Below are 18,003 nucleotides of genomic sequence, written 5' to 3'. Positions count from 1 at the left end.
TTTCCCCTAATATTTGTGGATAGATGTTTCGCAGCATGTCTCAGCCTCCCCCTTTTCCTTCTTTGCCCTTTGTCCTTTGCATTTGAATTTTCCACCAAGCCTTGCCACTCTGTTTTTAACCCCATGTGTGTGGTTCCCACTAGACTAGAAGTGTCTCTAAGGACAAGACTTAGTGGCTTCTTCCCCTGGGTCTCCCCACAGATCTCAGCACACAGAATTTATCAAAACCTGGTCTTGACTGACTGATCTCTGCTTTCCTCTGGCTTGGTTATTTCCTAACACAGGCCAATCTATTGCCCAGGAGCACAGAGGTGGCTTCCTGACCATATGTGCTTACTGTGTGCTGACTCTGATAGGAAAATGGATGAGGGAGACCCAAGGCCTGCCTTCCAGAGCTTGTCATCTAAAGACCGAGTTAACATACCCACAGGAAAGTTAAGAAAATAAAAGGTTATGGTAGCGAAGAGCCTGGGGTCACCGTAGCTGGCATGATGAGGGAAGGCTGCAGAGGCCCGGAGTATGAAGCACTGGTGAGGAGCTCTCCAGGCAGAGACTGTGACTTCTCTACCCAAGGGAGCAGTTGTATCCTTTCTTCTCTTTGGCCCTGTTTCTCTCTTTGAAGGGGGAATTCTTCTTGCCCATCCCCATCCCGATTTGGGGAATGAGATAAAAATAGTGCCAAAGATTGGAGGCGTTTAGAACACGTAGCGCCTAGCCTCGCAAGCCTTCCCAGCTCCTGGTCATTCCTCTGCTGAGAAAGTTCCAGTAGAAAGCAGAAGCTGTAGCCCAAACAAGTAGAATTCCCTCTTAAGCTGTGGACGATCTCAGGGTTGCATTTAGTTAGAGGTATGTCCCTTCCAGATTTTCTCCAAAGAATAATTCATGCCCTCTACATGCGGAATCCCCAGGGAATGGGCTTTGCGTCATCTCCTAATTTTTTTCCCTTAAAATCCTCATTTCATATACAAGGGAACCTGGTTGTAGAATACTTGGCACCCATCCTGTTCTCTAACTCTTGACTAATAATGTGGGTCCTTGGGGATTTTGTAGGTTGGATCTTTTTCCAAAGACAGAATTTAGTTCTTCAAGGCCACTGACTTCCCATAAGGGGGCACTATTTAATAAACACTTTTAACCAGGCTGTGTTTACCTGGCTAAGGAGGAGAAACTGAGAGGTTAGAGCCCTCTGATTTCAGTCTCCAGCTTCAAGTATGTTCTGGCAGACTGGAAGGCCTCTCCTGTCTCTGTCCCGCTCCCATCTACTGCTGCTCTCATGGAAACCGTGATCAGGTTGTGTTAGTACTCAAAAAATTATTTCAGAAGCTCCTAGAGATAGTAAATATTTACTCAGCTCTCTGAGGTGCTGTCGTGCAGGGCTTTCTCTGAGCAGAGCCACTCTTCCAGGAATTGCTGGCAACAGCATGTATGATCCCATCTTTACTAAGAGTCTCTGGAAACAGGGGGAGAAGGGTACGGTTACTTGATTGCAGGGGCCGGGCTTCCTGTGGCCTTCTCTCAGGGCTATGGTCCTTCTGTCACCCTGAATGGTTTGTAATTATTCTCCTGTCTCTGGAGTGATTTCTTAAGTCGGGAAGTGTAGCATCTTTTATACTTGTGTTGCCTGGAAAGGACTGGCCCTCACATTTCTTTCCTCACTGCTTGTATCTGGGGATCCAAATTCTGATCTCTCCAACTCTGTATGTCATTAGCTGATCTTCCCTGTTCCAAGAAGCCACTGTTCTTCTTGACTGGGCGGTGACCCATGAAGTTGAGTCAGGCCTCTGAGTGGAGCTTAAAATATTGAGGAAGGCTTAGAGAAACCTGGTTCAGACCAGGGTCTCTGAGTTTAGACCATAGCTAGAAGCTCAGCCAGCCCAGTGGGATTTGTACCCAGCTTTGCGCACGGATCTTGGTGCAGGGTCCATCAGTCAGGCCTTCGCCCCTCTCCTGAGGGCAATAATTTACAGAGGGCAAATGGGAGAGGAAGCTTTTCAGCCTGTTCAGGGCCTTACCCTGTCCTTGTAGTAGGAGGGCTCAGTTTTCAGAACCTGCCATTAGAAGTAGTGCAGGGGCTGTCGGGCGGGGCCAGAGGGGAGGATGGGAAGAGTCTGTCTTCATAGATTTAGTTATGCAATTGCTGGGCATTTTCACAAATGGAATAGATTCTAATTCAATAAGGCTGTATGCTAGGTGCTTTCACAGTATGTTCTCTTGTTGAATCCTCAGGGCAACCTTGTGATCTCTTTTATCTTTTTTCTTTTTTCTTCAGATAAGGAAACCAGGGTTTAGAGAGGCCAAATAACTCACCTGAGCTTGGCCTGAGGGTAGCAGGTGGCGGAGGGATCCTTCTGTCCTGGGCTGGTCAGTTTGCTCGTTGGCTAACTGTTTGGTGTCTCTTGCACCCCTGTTGATACAGCAGAGATTTCTTCCTTTGTGTAGGAAGTAATATCCAGGATTTTAGGTCTGCTGCTGCTTATTCACCATCTCCCTCCACTCTAAAACTGCTTGTTAACCTAAGCTGGGTGAGTAGGGCCCCCCAGAACTCTCAGCAAGAACAGTCTGGACTTAGCACCCAGAAGAACTGATCCTCCAAGCATTGATATTTGTCTTGCGGGGAGAGCATAAGGTTTAAAAAGAGAAGCTCCAACCGGTGTTTTTCCTTCCCTCCTCTGAACTTATAGGACCTGGACTAGGTAATAATGGGTCTCAGAGCTTGTGGAGAGGTGGGTCGTGAGAGTCACAGCTTACCCTCCATGTGATCTCACAGCTCCTGTTCACGGGTACGCAGATGCTGCTAAGGCTGAGCATGTCGACCTGACCTAATTTGGGGGAGAGTCAGACCTGACGCTGGGCAGTGAAGTTGTAATACCTTCAAACCCAAGGACTTTGGGCCTGATTTAGGTTGAAGTTTTGTGGCTGTGGGAGCTCTTGCCTTAACACAGTTCTGTTCTGTGCTGCTTACACTATTAGACAGGGATGGACATAGGCAACCTCAGGATGATGGTGGAAGGAGAAACGTGGTTGTCTTTCATTCCTAGACCGCTTTCCTGTTGCCCTTATTTGTCAGTTCCTCACAATGCTACAGTAGCCCCAGCAAGGTGTTCCATGGTGATCCTAGGAACAGGGGCAAGTACAGTAACTGCCTTTGTCTCTGTCTTGCCAGCATCATCATCCGTGCAAATTGGGAAGTGGTTTTCCTTAAAACAGTTTTTGGGTTAATCCTCCAGATACAGTTTAAAAGATTCAGGAAACCTGAGCTATTAGGTGGTGATAATGGACAGGCTTGCTGATTTAATATGAGAGACGTTTTGTCAGTATTGTCTCAATGTTTAATAGTAGGTTCTTCGGAACAGGAGCCTCGGACTTGAGATCCCTGCAGGCTGTTGAGCACATGCCGTGCTGGAGCTGACCTGTGAGACCAGAGCGGCTCTTGGGGGGCCTTTGAGGCTGCCATCCCCACCTCTGTCTGACTATAGAGGCCCTGGTAGATTTTAGTTTGGCCTTTGGTTCTCCATCAGTCCTTTTCTTTCCTCACAATCATTTTTTAAAGTTTCTTTTTAACTTTCTGGGGGAATATTTCACATATAAAAAAGCAGAATCGTATAGTTCCCCTGGAGCCATCACTCTGCTTCAGTACTTAGCACTACATGGCAGTCTTGTGTAATGTCCCCCAGGCTCCTCTGGAATATTTTAAAGTAAGTACAAGGCATAATTATTTCATCTATAAATATTTCATAAATATATCCATGAGAGAAGGACTTTAAAAAAAATATATAGCCACAATATCATACCTAAAAATATTAACAATAACTCCTTAACCAAATATTCATTGTTCAAAGGGATGGTCTCATAAGTTCTTTTTGTAATTGATTTGTTCAAATTAGTAATCAAACAAGGACCACATGTTAACATTCAGTTGACATGTCTCTTTTTTAATTATTTTAAAATAATTTCAAGCTGAGAGAAAAATTGTAATACATAGAAATTGCATGTATTCTTCACTCAGATTCACTAATTGTTATCATTTGCTACATTGGCCTTGTCATTATCTCTCTATATTGCATATTATTATTTTAACCCTTTAAAAGTAGGTTCCAGCATGACACCACTTCAGATTTCAATACTTTAGTGTGTATTTCCTAAGAGCAAGGATCTTTTGTTGTCAAAATTGGAACATATAACATTGATATGTTACTGTTATTTACAGTACATATTCAGATTTTACCAGTTGTCCCAATAATGTCCCTTATAGCAGTTTAGGGTCACTCATTGCCTTTAGGTGTACTGTCTCTTTAACTCTTTAATCTGAAACAGATTTAGTCTGTCTTTGTCTTTCATGACCTTAAACACTTTTTACAGGCTAGTTACTTTGTAGAATATCTCTCAATTTGGGTTGCCTGACATTTCTTACTGATTAGACCGAGGTTATTCATTTTTGGCAAGAAATCATAGATGTGATGTTACAGCCTTTTCCGTGCACCGTATCCGAGGCACTTAGTGTCAGCTGTCAGTTTGTCTCATTATTGGGGAAACTAATTTTAAGCACTTGGCTAAGGTGGTAACCTCCAGGGCATCTTACAGTTACTATTTTCTCTTTATAATTAACAAGTATTCTGAACGTATGTAAATATCCTCTTTGAAGTTTCACCACTGGTTTTACCATTGATATTTGACAGAATCAATTACTGCTCCTGACATTTCTTACGCATTTATTAGTTGCCATTCTACTGTGAGGAGAGCTTTCCCTTCTCCTTTATTTATTATGTATGTACTCATGGATTTGTATTTTATTCAGTGGTTATAATCTTAAGGCTCTTTTAATACATGGGTTTCCCCCTCTCTGTTTTTTTTTTCCCCTTGCAGTTTATATGTTAAACCAGGTCACCTGTCATGTTCTGGGTCTTGCCGATTATATCCCCATGGTGATTACTTGTAAACTAGTAGTGGGATCTAGAGACATGATGAGGTTAAAAAACTTTTTTTTAAGAAAAGCAATCTTATTTATTTTATTAAATAATTTCATGTTAAATGTGAAACTTTATGTTAGAGGGTAGCCAATTTTCTGGGTGAACTTTTCCACAGCACCACTTCCTTAAAGCGTTAATAAAGAGATTATTAGCAATTCATTAGCAATTCATGAATGCCCAGACCAAAGTTTCAGGGTAGGTTTATACTTCTCCTGAAACTATATGTAACTTTAAAAAGGTTTTTTTATTGAGGTACAGTTAAAATACTATATTAGCTCCAGGTGTACAACATAGTGATTCAACATTTATATACATTATGAAATAGTCACCACAATTACAATATTTGGCTATATTCTAAGCTGTACTTTTCATTCCCGTGACTTACTAATTTTATAATAGGAAGTTTGTACCTCTACCCCTTCAGCTATTTTCACGCATCACCCCCCAGCCCGATTCAATTTTATAAAAACAACTTTTTTGAAGCCAGAAATACTTTATAGGTGGTAGTGTGATACACTGTGAATTTTTTCTCATCCCTTCACAGAGGTTGGAAAGATGTATGAGCATTGTGACGTCGATGACTACTAGTGTCTCAGAGAGAGAAGCCAATGACGCCCTCAATGCCTATGTGAGTATGGTGCTCTCCCTGTATCTGTATCTGCTTCTTTGAAAGCTTCAAGACATGATCAAAAAGACAGGAAGACTTAAGTGGCTAGGAATTGGGGGACTAAAGTTGATGTCATGGCTCCTCAAGCCCGGCTTCCCAGCTGTTCTGTCTTACTGTGGGAATCCACCTTAGAGCCTTAGGCATCTTTAAATAACAACTTTTTAAAATACTCCACAGTTCTGTAATGACTTTTTGTCTTTGCAAATCATTCTCACATATTTGATCCTTCATATTTCCTAGTCAGTCTGTGAGGTTGAAAGGATTTAAAATAATTAGTACATGTAAAGGACTTAAAAGTAATTCCTGGCGCACGGTGAATGTTCAGTAAGTATTCCTTATTTATGGTTAGTATATTATTCTTGTGAAATGTCAGCAGTTCAGTGATCTGCCCAAGGTCCCACCCAGTAGGTGTGCTTGTTACCCCATGAATGACTCTTTGCAGCTCTCTCTCTACCGAAGGCTGTTCAGGTCTCATAAAAGTGGTGGAGTAGGTTTTTCTTTTTTTCTTCAGTTTAAACAGCTTTTATTTTCTGATCAAGCCTTAAAGAAAGCAGTAAGGGTCTGTCCTTTTCCTCTGCCTCCCTTCTACAACAGATGCTCCACACTTTTAGGAGAAGGAAATCATCAAATTTAAGAGTTGATGATTCTCCTTTGCAGATTACTCAGGAGTCTCAAGTTTTCTGGAAAAAACTGTGCTGAAGAACTTTCCTCCTGTGAGTGACACCTAGTTTTTTCCTTCCTCATAACCAGGTATGCAAAGGTCCCCCCCAGCATGAGGAAATCTGCTTGGGCCTCTTCACCCTTGTCCTCACTGAACCTACCCAAGCCCAGAAGGTAAGGCTTCCTGCTGTGGACCCACCAGCTCCTCTCAGATACAATCTGGGAATATGGTGGAACTGAACATTTAATCTGCATAGTGCCAGACCCTTTGACTGGAGCGAGGTCACCTTCTTCTCCAAATACAGTTAGAATTCCCTTTACTCTCAGTGAATTGGTCATTCCCTGACTAAAGTCCTTTCTGTATCTCTAGCTCCTGACACCAAAGGGCAAGAAAAGGCAGATGTAAGAGTGAAAGGCATTTGAAGAGTTTTAAATTTTAGATGTATGAGCCAAGGATAAAAGAGTTGGGATTTAATCCAGAGAAGAGAAGAGAACAACTGTGTGATCAATTCCCTTGAGAGTTCTTACCGAGAAAAGCATGGCCTGTCGTTTGCAGGTTCTGTCACTGGCAGGTGAACAGAAAGCAGGCTTAACATTGCAGCAAGCAGGGTTTAATTGGCTTAATGTTAGACGATTGATGCAGTCATAATGTAGTTAGTAAGAGAAGGCTGGGGTACCTGGAGTCAGACTTCCTGAGGAAGACTGTATGAGAATGAGTCTGGGGTTCTTCATATGCAAGAATCTCCTTTATGTGGAATGGTTTAAGTGGGGTCGGTCTTCCTTGAGGCGAGGCCCTGGGCAGGATTATCATTTTGGAGTCCATTAAAGTACCAAAATTATGTCTTCTGCCTCTCCAGATTTTCCTTCCCAGCAATTCTGTGTCCTTTGAGTCTTGGTATGATGGCTTAGAAGTATATGTCTGATACCTGGTATCTGGCATTAACTGCATGACCTGACTAGAGAAGAGCCTGGGGTGAATTCAGTTTCTCACTGGCCCTTCCTTGAACAAGGAAGAGCAGAAGGAAGTAAACATGCCCTGTCCCAGCATTGTGTTAGGCTCCATCCAGACGAGATCTCATCTAATCCTCTCAAAAAGCCATATGAAGGTGGTGGGTTTGTCCCCTTCCCCCAAGTTGCTCCCAGTTTACCTGTTAGATAACAGGAGGTCAGAGATGTCATTTGTTCAAGGAGAACCAAAGGAAAATCATTAGCAGGGACAAGGACAGGATGCCCATGGTCCCCTTGCATAGCTGATTGATTAACTGCTGGGGAAGGGTTTATGGGCATGGCAACTTGATGTGTTTGTACTCCTCTGATGCCAGCTGGGGTAGCATCTGGGGTAAGGGTGAATGGCGGGGCAGCAAGTATTCACAGGTCCTTGGTTTCCCAGGTATTTCTGTGTTGAATTAAACTGGCATTCATTTACCTACTGAATTTATCATCAAGATTTTGAAGATAAATGAGTGTCTCCAGTTTGTGTTAAACAATCATATGATCCAGTCCAGCCCCTCTATTTTGAAGAAGTTGTTGGCAAAGATGGTGGTAAAGCGGTTAGGGTGAAGGTTTAGTTTTCTCTTGTGTGGGTTTTTATAAATACAATTAAAATCTCATTTAGTCAACTCAGTGCAAATTTGTCTTGTCTGCAGGTTTTGTTTGTTTCGGGTGGGAACTGTGTCAGCCAGGGTAAATCAGTAAGCCCGTAGTGACCGGGACAGGGGGTATAGTATTTCCAGCTGGGGCCGGCTGACAGTGAGAGGCCAGAGGGCTCTGCATTTTCAATGCCTGCTATATCATGAATTTGGACATCCAGACAGGGCAAGGGACTAGAGCACCTGGTTTTCTTTTTGCCCTCTAACAGCCCAAGGCAGGAGGCCGGGCCCCTCACCTTGGATCTCACAGCTGGTTGCTGGCTGCCCCAGGATCGTGTTCATTTGCTAAAGGTTTCCCAGTAAATCCCCTTCCAGGGAGCCTCTAAGCTGGCAGGCCCCCAGGTCAGGACTCTTAAGACAAAGTGGGTGGAGACAGGGCATTAGGAGGACACAGTTGTAGGCAAGCGAAGGGCTCTCAGATGGTGACTCATTCAGAGACCTTGAGCCCCCGTCCTGGTGTGGTGGAAGAATAAGTGACTTATCTCTGTGGTGTTTTGATCCTTCTCAGAGGGTAACCTTCTCCTGAAATGCTTCTTTCCTGGAGAAGCTGAGGTGGGTGTTACTGAGGAGGACTGATCCACTGCATCGTTCTAGGCTTCAGCTTAAGGCACAGGAGTGTCTCTGAGGGCTTGTTTGGGTTAATCCCATCTCTGGAACAGAAGCCTCAGGAAGGGTTGGCGAGTCAGGTGTTGCTGCATCTTCCCAGGCTGGGGATGGAAGGTGGGCTGGTAGGGAAGGTGGTAGTGGGAGCTGAATCTTGAACCCGTGAGCAGCGTGTCGCTGGAAAGCGGGAGCTGGGGAGCCTGTGTGAGGGCTGGCGGCAGGGCCCACGGGGTTAGGGCCGGCTCCCTGGGACTCTGTAGTGGGGGGCTTGGGGGGCTTGAACAGGTGAACCTGAGAACTCAGCGAAGGAAACAGCAGGTCAGGTCAGCCTGGCGTCAGCAGCTTGGTTATGTTCAGGCTGGCATCTCTACAATTCTTTTATCTGTATGGTCACAAGATGGCTGCCCCAGCTCCAGGCATCAAGTCCACACTTGATGCAAGGAGGAAGGAAAGTCGCATGGTACCTGCAGTGTCTTACATCTTTTTTCAAGAACATCAGGAGCCCGCCCACCAAGGTGCCCGCCCACCAAGGTGCCCCAGAAAATTTCTGCCAGGGTCTCTTTGGTCAGAATTTTGTCCTGTGATGGCCTCTACCTACAAGGGAGCCTGGGAAAGTGAATATGTAGCTTCCTAGTCTCTAGAGTGGAAGGGCCAAGGGGCAGGAATATCTGTTATGTTAGTTAATAAACAGTATTGTCTACTCTGAAAAAAAAAAAAAAGCAGGTGAGGTTCTGGTGGTGAGTGGATATGCACGGAGTGGCTTTGGTTCCAGTTGTATCTTCTGACCTTGCACCTGCCTACTTGGCCGCTCTTATGTTTATATTCTTTGAGCGTATTTCCTACTTGGTGTCTGAACTGAATAGCTTGGAGTAGGCCTGCCTGGGGGACTGTGGTGAGGTGGGAAGCTAAGTTGGAGGTCTTAGCTGCTGTGCAGGCTCTGAAAATCAGTAGATAATAGGGAAGGATCTAGCATCAATGTCAAGGTTTCCCTTCTCTCCATCAGAAGGTCAAGAACCCAGGCCTGGCAGTTCTTGGTCCAGGTCTCCTCTCAGCAGGCAGCTTCAGAGAGAAAGTTGGAGGCTCCGAGGGCCTCGGCTCAATACCACTACTCCCGTGTGCTGCCTCAGCGCTGTCTGTCACTTTTCCATTCTTTTGAGACTCTGATTCTTTTCTCTATTCCCCACTGGGTTTGGTTTCTTTTTTTCTTCATCTCCTTCAAGGCTAGGCAATAAACTGGCACAGAGGTTGGTGGAAGCACCAGCAGCATTCTGGGCACCATGGTGCTCCTGGGACCCAGCTGCCGTGTGTGCTAGCAGTCGTGGTTGATAAGGTCTCAGATGGAGCGCGGAATTAGGCAGACAGAATCTGCTTTCTTCGTCTGACCCTGTGTCTCAGGAGAGACTTGCCCTCCTTCCTCGTCCTGGGTCAGTTCTGCATTTCTGGGATCTCTGTTTTTGACTGAACAGAGAGGGCACCTCTCTGGTGAGTGAGGTCTCTGTCTGTGGCCTGATTGTCCATCTGCCTCAGCCTCCCTCGTCCTCTCTGCCCGTTCTGTGACTCACACCTCCAGGGGAGGCTCCTGGGCTGAACCCCCAACACTCACTGCCCAGCTCACTGGTGGTAGGTCACTGGGTCCCCTTATCTTTTCCTTGTCCCCTTGCTTGTACTTTTGATCCTCCCAGATGGAGTCAGAAGATAATCAGGTCATCCTTTAGGTATGAAAAATGTGTTACATATGGGGGATCCCTGTGCTAGTCTCTTTATTAGATCCACTAGTTTGACTTAAGGACAATAGAGGCGAGAGGCAGTAACAGCAGCTAATCTCTGAGGAGTCCCTAGTCACACTGGGGGCCGAGAGCAGCTGGTCTTGAAGAACACTTCTCTCTTTTTTTTTCCTTTTGAAATATAGTTGACATGCAATATTATATTGGTTTCAGATGTACAACGTAGTGATTTGGCAATTATATACATTAGTAAATGTTCACTGTGGTAAATGTAGTTACTATTGGCCAACATACAGAGATACTACAATATTATGAGGTGTACTTCTCTTTTTTTTTTTTTTCTTCAGATGTTTTTAATCTGTCCTTTGGAGTACTTCTCTTTTGAATGCTTAGGATGAGGGATTTTGGAAAGATGATAATCTCAAAGCCGTCATAAACTCTTGCCTCCGCCCCCAGCAGCCTCTTCTCCTTCTGGTTATTTCTGACAGTGGTGTAGGATGGTTAAGAGCGTGGAATCTAGAATTGGACCGCCTGGACTTTAATTCTGATTCTTCTTATCTGTTAAGTGACTTTGGACAAGTTACTTAAACCTCTCTATGCCTGTTTCTTCATCTGTAGAAATAGAGATAATAAATAGTACCTATTTCAAACAGTTGTTATGTGATTCAAATGCAATGATAAAGTTTGTGCACAGTGCCAATACCTCGTAGCTGTTCTAAGCGCTGTTATTTTTTATGCCATCCTCTGTATTGGCCCTCTGAAGTTGTGGGATGCTACCTGCCTAATCTTTACTCTTTGCACTCAGATCCTGACAGCATAGAACTCAGCAGGCTAAGGAGGTCGCTAATGAGGTCCCCTAAGGGATTCTTCAGGAGTCTGGTCCCTCTGGGGAGACAGAGTGGGAAAGCTGTATGGGGAAGGGAAGCAGGAATGCTCAAAGGAAATGGGCATGCCCTCCATCTCCTCCCAGGCTGGGTGTGCTTAAGGGCCCCTCCTTTTCCAGTTGTTGAAAGAAACAAAGGGCAGCCCAGAGAAAAGAAGACAGAGGTTTAGTTAGGGAGGTTCACTTTGGTTCTCCCTTTCTTTCTGGGGCCCTGGCCCCTGGAACATCTTCCCTTAATACTCCCAGCCTTGTGCTTCATCTGGTTGGGTCAGTGCAGGTCTAAGAACCTCTCTGGGATCCTTTCCAGCCTGCTCAGTCAAACCCATTCTGCAGTGACCTTTTACTGGCAGATGAAAAGCAGATGGCCCCCACCTGGTTTTGCTCAGCTTGTGGCATCAAGCAGTGTGACACTTCCTAAGAAGGGAGGTAGGGGAACAGGGAGCCTTTCTTAGCAGGCTGTTCCGCCTCGTTAGCCAGAGCTCCGTCCCTCTTCCCCACCCTGGGTGGCAGAGCGAGGGATGGGTGTGGGATGGAGGAGCCCTGTGGAGGAGTAGACCTGGAGCGGATCGTTCACCGCCCCTCCATCCCATTGGTGTTAAGGTGCAGAGGCTGGGGGGCAGGGGGTTCTCTGTGGGTGGGTCGGGAGCCCGTCCTCAGCTTGCTGGCTGCTCTCAAACCTCATTTCTCACAGTGTTACCGGGACTTGGCTCTGGTGAGTCGTGATGGCATGAATATTGTCCTGAATAAAATCAACCAGATACTTATGGAGAAGTACCTGAAGTTGCAGGATACCTGCCGTACTCAGGTAAGACCTGAAAAAAAGGAGAGATCCAACTCAGATATAACAGAAAATGATCCTCGCTCCCAAGGGGAAGGGAAAGAGGAAACGGGGTGACTTAGCCCTGCCTTTGTGCACCTAAATTGTAATGTGATCGGATTAGCCCTTTCTCAGATTCACAGGCCCTTCGCTTCATCTGTCTTTTCCTTTCTCCTTTAGTTGGTGTGGTTGGTACGGGAACTAGTGAAGAGTGGGGTTCTGGGAGCCGACGGTGTTTGCATGACATTCATGAAGCAAATTGCTGGTGAGTTTGATGTCAAGAGCATGAAGAAGAAAGGAGAGGAGCCCCGAGACTAAATCCTGGCGATGGGGATGACGACGTGCCCGAGGGACTCGATTCCTGAGTTGTTTAGACTCTTTCCTTCTGACACAGGCATCATCTGACCACATGTGTTGCAGAAAGAAATTGAAAAATCACAGGGGCCTTTTGAAGCAATAAGTCTTGCCTCATTTTCCTTCCTGTCAAACTCAGGGCCTGACATAGAAGAGTTGCCTGTTTTAGCCAGTCCTCACTCTGGGATTTCACGGCATGTTGGGTCAGGAAGAACCTGGAAGGAATGGGGAGAGAAGGGAGGGCAAATAATTTGTTCCCATCACATTATGCCTTCAGAAACCCAGACATGTTCCTTGGCTCCGTCCCAATGTTCTAAACACTTGTTCCCTAATAATCATGACTGGGGCTAGTTTGAGGGACAAACTATGTCACAGAACAGACCCTGACATTTAGATTTTATTATCTTCTTGGCATCGGTGACATCTGTCTGAGCCACTGAATATCCCAGAGGCCTGCCCATGCCACCTCTTATGCTTCCAAGATCATGTGTATTTGTTTAAAAATGCCCGTTTGTTTAAAAATCCTGCCTGTCTCATCATTGCCCATTGGTTCTTTGCTTCTGTCTCAGGATCTTATATAACAGTGAAGCTCTTCTTTTGATGTGTATAAACCTTAATCTGTGTAATGTGTGACTATGTGAACATTGAATTTTTAAAATTAGGATCTGGGGCAGGCATGGTGGTGTTGAGCCAGCTATTTTTATCCACTCTTCTGGTATTTTCTTCCCTGTTTGGCACTCGCAATCCTCATTTCTCACCCTAAGACTTTGGTCTGGCACTGCTGCATGTTAATTCTGCCCAAGAGGTCCCGTAGCAAGCACTGAACACTGTAATACCTGGGAATGAGAAGCCCTTGGCCTGTGGTGCGCCTGACTCAGGGTTTGGGGCTGCAGCTGTCACTAGCCACCCGCACCTCTCAGGCCCTGTTTCGGATGTCATCCTTTCTTTCCAACCATGGGCTCTTTATGTCTCTTTCCCAGACATTCCCTCTCAAGGGTCAAAGACCAACCCCCAGTCTATGGAAAAGTAGAAGCTCTGCCGGGAAAATCAGAACCTTCCCTTCCCTTCTCCCTGGAGGCAAAGGGGGAAACTTTAAAGCCCAGCAGAACACAAGGTAGTTTTACCAGCACTCAGGACGTTGGTACTAGGAGGACAGTTAGGGATGGACCCAGGGTGGCAGAGAAATGTCTTAGCTGAGTCACTAAGTGGAGCCATTCTGATTCTCTATTTTCTACCCCTTTGAAATCAGGTGGGGATGTTACGGCAAAAAATATCTGGTTGGCAGAGAGTGTTCTGGATATCCTGACGGAGCAGAGGTAGAGTCCACCGTGAGGGGCAGGGCACGGGCCAGACTGCGGGGCTGGGTGGCGGGGGAGTGTGGGAGGTGGGGATGCGAGGGGTACGTGAAGGCCCTTGAGTGGCCCGGAACGGCCTGCCGAGGCTAAGGAGGCGAGGCGGGGAGGGAGAGGCGAGCGTGTGGCGCCAGGTGAAGAGTTAATGCCATGGTGTGGCCCAACGGCAGGGGTGGGAAAGAAGGAAAAACGGGTTTCATCTGATAAGGGTTTATTTTTGATACAGACATCCTTGGAATGCTTATCTTTGGGGGGAGGTTGGGGAGAATGAGCTCAGCCGAGGGGGGCAGCCAACCACCCAGACCTGGCAGGCACCCCTGTTCTCCCCTGCAATCCGTGCTCTCCTTTTGCAGCGGCAGGGGAGTGGTGGGAGTGGGGAGGTAACAGACCAATGGATCCTGCTACAGTTACACAAAGGGCTTGGAGGCTTCAGGGGTAGAGAGCGCGTAAGGGTGTGCATATTGGGCTTTCTCTCCCATCCCCACCAAAGTAAAGGACCAGAGATTTTATGAGGTCGATCCCCCTATTTGAACTTGTTTGGTTCTGTGGCCTCAGTCTTTCTGTGCTTGATTTCAGAGTCTTCTGTGTGAGGACACATGGTAGCCAAATGAGTGAGAAGGCTAATAGTGTCCATATTTCCTCCGGTTTAGAAGAACAATCTCTTCCTTTATTCACACTTGGGAGAGGTGGCTGTGCTGCGTGCGCTGCCCAAGCTGAGAGCGGCGCCAGGCCTGCTGTGCAGTGCCACCTAGTGCCATGGGCAAGGACGTGCAGCTGCCCCTGGTGGCACTTGTCCGTTACTGGGACCATCGCATGGTACACCCCGTGCGACCCGAGCAGTTTCTTAGCAGGTGTCTCTGCGTCTTCCCAGTGTCCTGGCTCACGGGGTCTCACCTCCATCTCACGTTCTCTTCATGACCCCGTCCCAGGACTCGGATACATTCACCACCTCTCTAGCAATCCTCACAAGTGATTTTTCTCATTTTATTCTTGGCTCCTGATACGTCCTGTCCCCATATTGTACAGCTGAATTTCCCTCACCTGGGCAGTTAGCACAGTCTCAGGATCCAGGTGTCACGTACCTGCCCTCCCCTTCTGCCCTCCCCTCCCAAGAACTCATGTACTCTGGTACAGCTGCACCCCTGAAGTTTAAAACTCATCTTCCACACTCCCCCTCTCACTGCTTTGCAAGTGTTTCTAGGGCTGTGGAATTAAAAGTAGCGGGTGGGGGAGGGGAGCCCTCCCAGAGTCCTTGGCTGCTGCTTTCATTCTGTCAAAGGAAAAGGCCAGAGTCGTTTAATTAGCTGACTTGAGCCCTTTTCCGGAATCAGGATGTTGCCTGGTTGGATTAATTAAACTCTCCCTGTCTTCCTCCTCTGGTTCCCTGCCTTCCAGCAAGGGTGCCAAAGCCCTTACAAACTCCATGCTTGGGGAGATGGCTCCCCAGTTTTGACACTTTGAGATAGCATTGGAGTTTTTGGAACCCCCCCCCCCCCACTGCATCTTTCTCCCTATCCCTTTTAAAGCAACAGGTAGGCTTTTATTTCATTTCATTACCCCCTCTCCCCCTGGGAAATTCTAAAACTCCTGGGAAGGTGGGCTTTACCACCCAAAAATCACCTTCTTTCCAGATTGTGACTTAGGGCAGGTAGCTCAATGTCTTGGAGTGGGATTAGTGGCTAGAGAGAGACCCAGGGAAAGATTTGTGGTATGATGGGCTGCTAATGAAGGGCTTACACCGTGTGTTTTAAAACCTCCGGGGTCCTCAAGGGTTTGAGTAATTCCCAGAGGTCCTCAGACCATACTTTAAGAACTGCTGACTTAGGGGACACTTAAATACCATTTTCCCCATCGTCTGAGCAAGGCAGAAGTTGCAGCTTCTCTCTGTTCTACTACCTCACACAGTGACTGACACATGATAGGAACTCAGGAAATGTTTGCGTGAAGGAGTCAACAACAAAATTATTATATTGAAATCTAAGTAGTTCAAGAGAGAGTACTTTCATTCGGCGTGTCTCTTTATTGGCATCTGGTAGCATGGTAGGAAGCTGTCCCCACCGTAGCCAGTTGATAGTCCAAGACAGCTTGGTGAGTGAGCGATCAAGAAAGCAAAACCCACTCCCAGTGCCAATCATCATACAGGTCTAAGGCCCTGGGGCCAGGTGTGGGCTGAACTGGGAGAGTGAATGGGCCTAGACAGGGTCCAGCTACAGTGTCTTCCCCCCGCAGGGAGTGGGTGCTGAAGAGCAGCATTCTCATCGCCATGGCAGTCTACACATTCCTCCGCCTTATTGTCGACCACCATGGGACTGCCCAGCTCCAGGCCCTGCGGCAGAAGGAGGTGGACTTCTGCATCTCGCTGCTTCGGGAACGGGTAAGGACAGGAACAGCAGGGGAAGTGAAACCCAGGGTGGGCACCCCAGAAGGTTTGGGGAGGTGACATAGGCCAGAGGTGTCATTCTGGAGCCCTGGAGGTGGTTTGAGGTTGGGGGTTTTTCCATCATGCTAAGACACATGAGGGTGGAAGGAGTGGGGAACCAGTGTGGAATAGCCCCAGTTCCCAGAAATGCTGCCTGGCAACCCCAAGGATTTCCCCGGTCAGCTCCATGGACACTCTTGTACACCACAGACACAAGCTGCCCTGTGCCTCCCACCCACCTGGGTATGCACCATGGCCAAGTGGGGTTGGGAATCGTCCTCTATCTGTTCTCCCAAGAGAGGGAGGCCCTAGAGCTGTGATCTCTGACCAAGTAACCACTAGCAACAAGTGGCAATGTAAAATTACCTAACATTTTAAAATTCATTTCCTGAGTTGGATCAGCCACATTTCATGTGCTCCTTAGCCACATGTGGCCCATGGGTGTCCTTTTGGGCAGCACAGATACAGATCGTTTCCCCTATCACAGAATGCTGTGCTGTTGGACCAGGCAAGGTCTGGGGTATGGTGTCTGTGGCTCAACTTGCTGGTCTTACCCTTTTGGAATCCCAGTCTCCCTTGACCTGGATCGGAACATTCTGGGAGGAGAGGGGAATGGATCAGTGTGAAAGTGGCAGAGCTCCAGCAATTTCCAGTAACCTCTCATCCTTGGTATCAGTCCCCAGCTTCCAGTTCTCTTCCTCTGAACAGCTAGGAGCCAATCCCTCGGTTCCAGAAGAAATCATGTAGTCCCTTTGACCCTCTTTGCTTCCCTCCCTAGAACGTGTTGTCCCTTTGTCTTCCTGAAGCAGGTAAACAATCCATGTTTTTATTCTCTCCCTCTTTTGCCCCCTCAAGTTCATGGAATGTTTGATGATTGGCCGGGACCTCGTAAGACTACTTCAGAATGTTGCCAGGATATCAGAATTTGAACTGCTTTGGAAAGATATTATCCATAACCCTCAGGCCTTAAGTCCTCAATTCACAGGTAAGTAAGGGCCAAGGCGTCCTGTCTTTGAGAGGTGGGAGGTCAGTGCAAATGTACTGCACGAGTCAAGAGGGAAGGGCTGCTGGGTGGAGAGGCCTTGGCAGTCCGATATAGGGAGCTTGGGCATACAGGCTCCTCCACGTATAGCTAGGTATGGGAACGTCAGAGGTACAGAACAATTAAGGTGGTTCCCAGAGGGCCCCTGCTTGGCAGACTCCAGCTGTCATGACTCCTAAGAAAAAGTGAGAGAACTGTGATCTCCTCCTCTCCAGGCAGCTGTTTGGCTCAGGAGGTGAGCTAATGACCAGTGTCCAGCTTCACTGGGTGTGTCAGGGGAGTCAGAGGTCAGCTCGTGAGACTGAGTCAGCAGAGGGGCTGGAATTAGTCCTGTAAGGGAAGGCTCCTCCCCAGGACAATCTTGCTCCTGAATTCTAAGGATCCAGCTTGTCCAAAATCCTTCAGGGGAGGGAAGGAATCTCTGTGCCTCCCCGTGACAAGGTCCTTTTCATGTCCCTTTCCCCTTCTCAGCATCTTGCTTGTGACTGATAACTATACAGCTTTGCTCCCCACCCCACCTCCAACCCCTGTGTGTGTGCACACATGCTCACACCCAACATAGAAGCAACAGTCTAAGAATTGGGAAGTCAGGAAAGAAGAAAGCCCTGGCTCTACCTTGTATTGTACTGGCTCTTATATTGACCATTTATTGAGGTGTTTTGAGGGCCTGCTATGTGCTGGTCATGTGTATATTAACTCATTTACTCCTCAGGGTAACTCATTACCCCTGTAAGATGGATATTTTACTTCCCATGTTTACAGATAAGAAAATGAGGTTCAAGGAGATTAAGTAATTTGCCCAAGGCCACATAGCTAGTGTCAGAGGCAGAATTTGGGTCCAGGTCTGTCTGACTGCAGAGCTCGTG

The 18,003-nt window shown here is 47.0% G+C and overlaps 1 protein-coding gene across 1 annotated transcript in view; it reads left to right on the top strand.

Annotated features, from left to right (window-relative positions):
* Positions 1-18,003, top strand: part of INTS3 (integrator complex subunit 3) — a 35,150-nt gene that overhangs the window by 2,518 nt on the left and 14,629 nt on the right. The window contains exons 2-8 of the mRNA XM_017660547.3: positions 5,512-5,595; positions 6,385-6,468; positions 11,845-11,958; positions 12,151-12,235; positions 13,574-13,640; positions 15,906-16,050; positions 16,951-17,080. Of these exons, the coding sequence (XP_017516036.1) occupies positions 5,512-5,595; positions 6,385-6,468; positions 11,845-11,958; positions 12,151-12,235; positions 13,574-13,640; positions 15,906-16,050; positions 16,951-17,080 (709 nt within the window). The remainder of the gene's footprint in view (positions 1-5,511; positions 5,596-6,384; positions 6,469-11,844; positions 11,959-12,150; positions 12,236-13,573; positions 13,641-15,905; positions 16,051-16,950; positions 17,081-18,003) is intronic.

The sequence above is a fragment of the Manis javanica genome, chromosome 14 (genome assembly GCF_040802235.1).
Source record: "Manis javanica isolate MJ-LG chromosome 14, MJ_LKY, whole genome shotgun sequence".
In the NCBI taxonomy this organism is placed as follows: Eukaryota; Metazoa; Chordata; class Mammalia; order Pholidota; family Manidae; genus Manis; species Manis javanica.
Note: the sequence above shows the minus strand (reverse complement) of the source record. Positions and strands in the feature narration are given on the sequence as shown.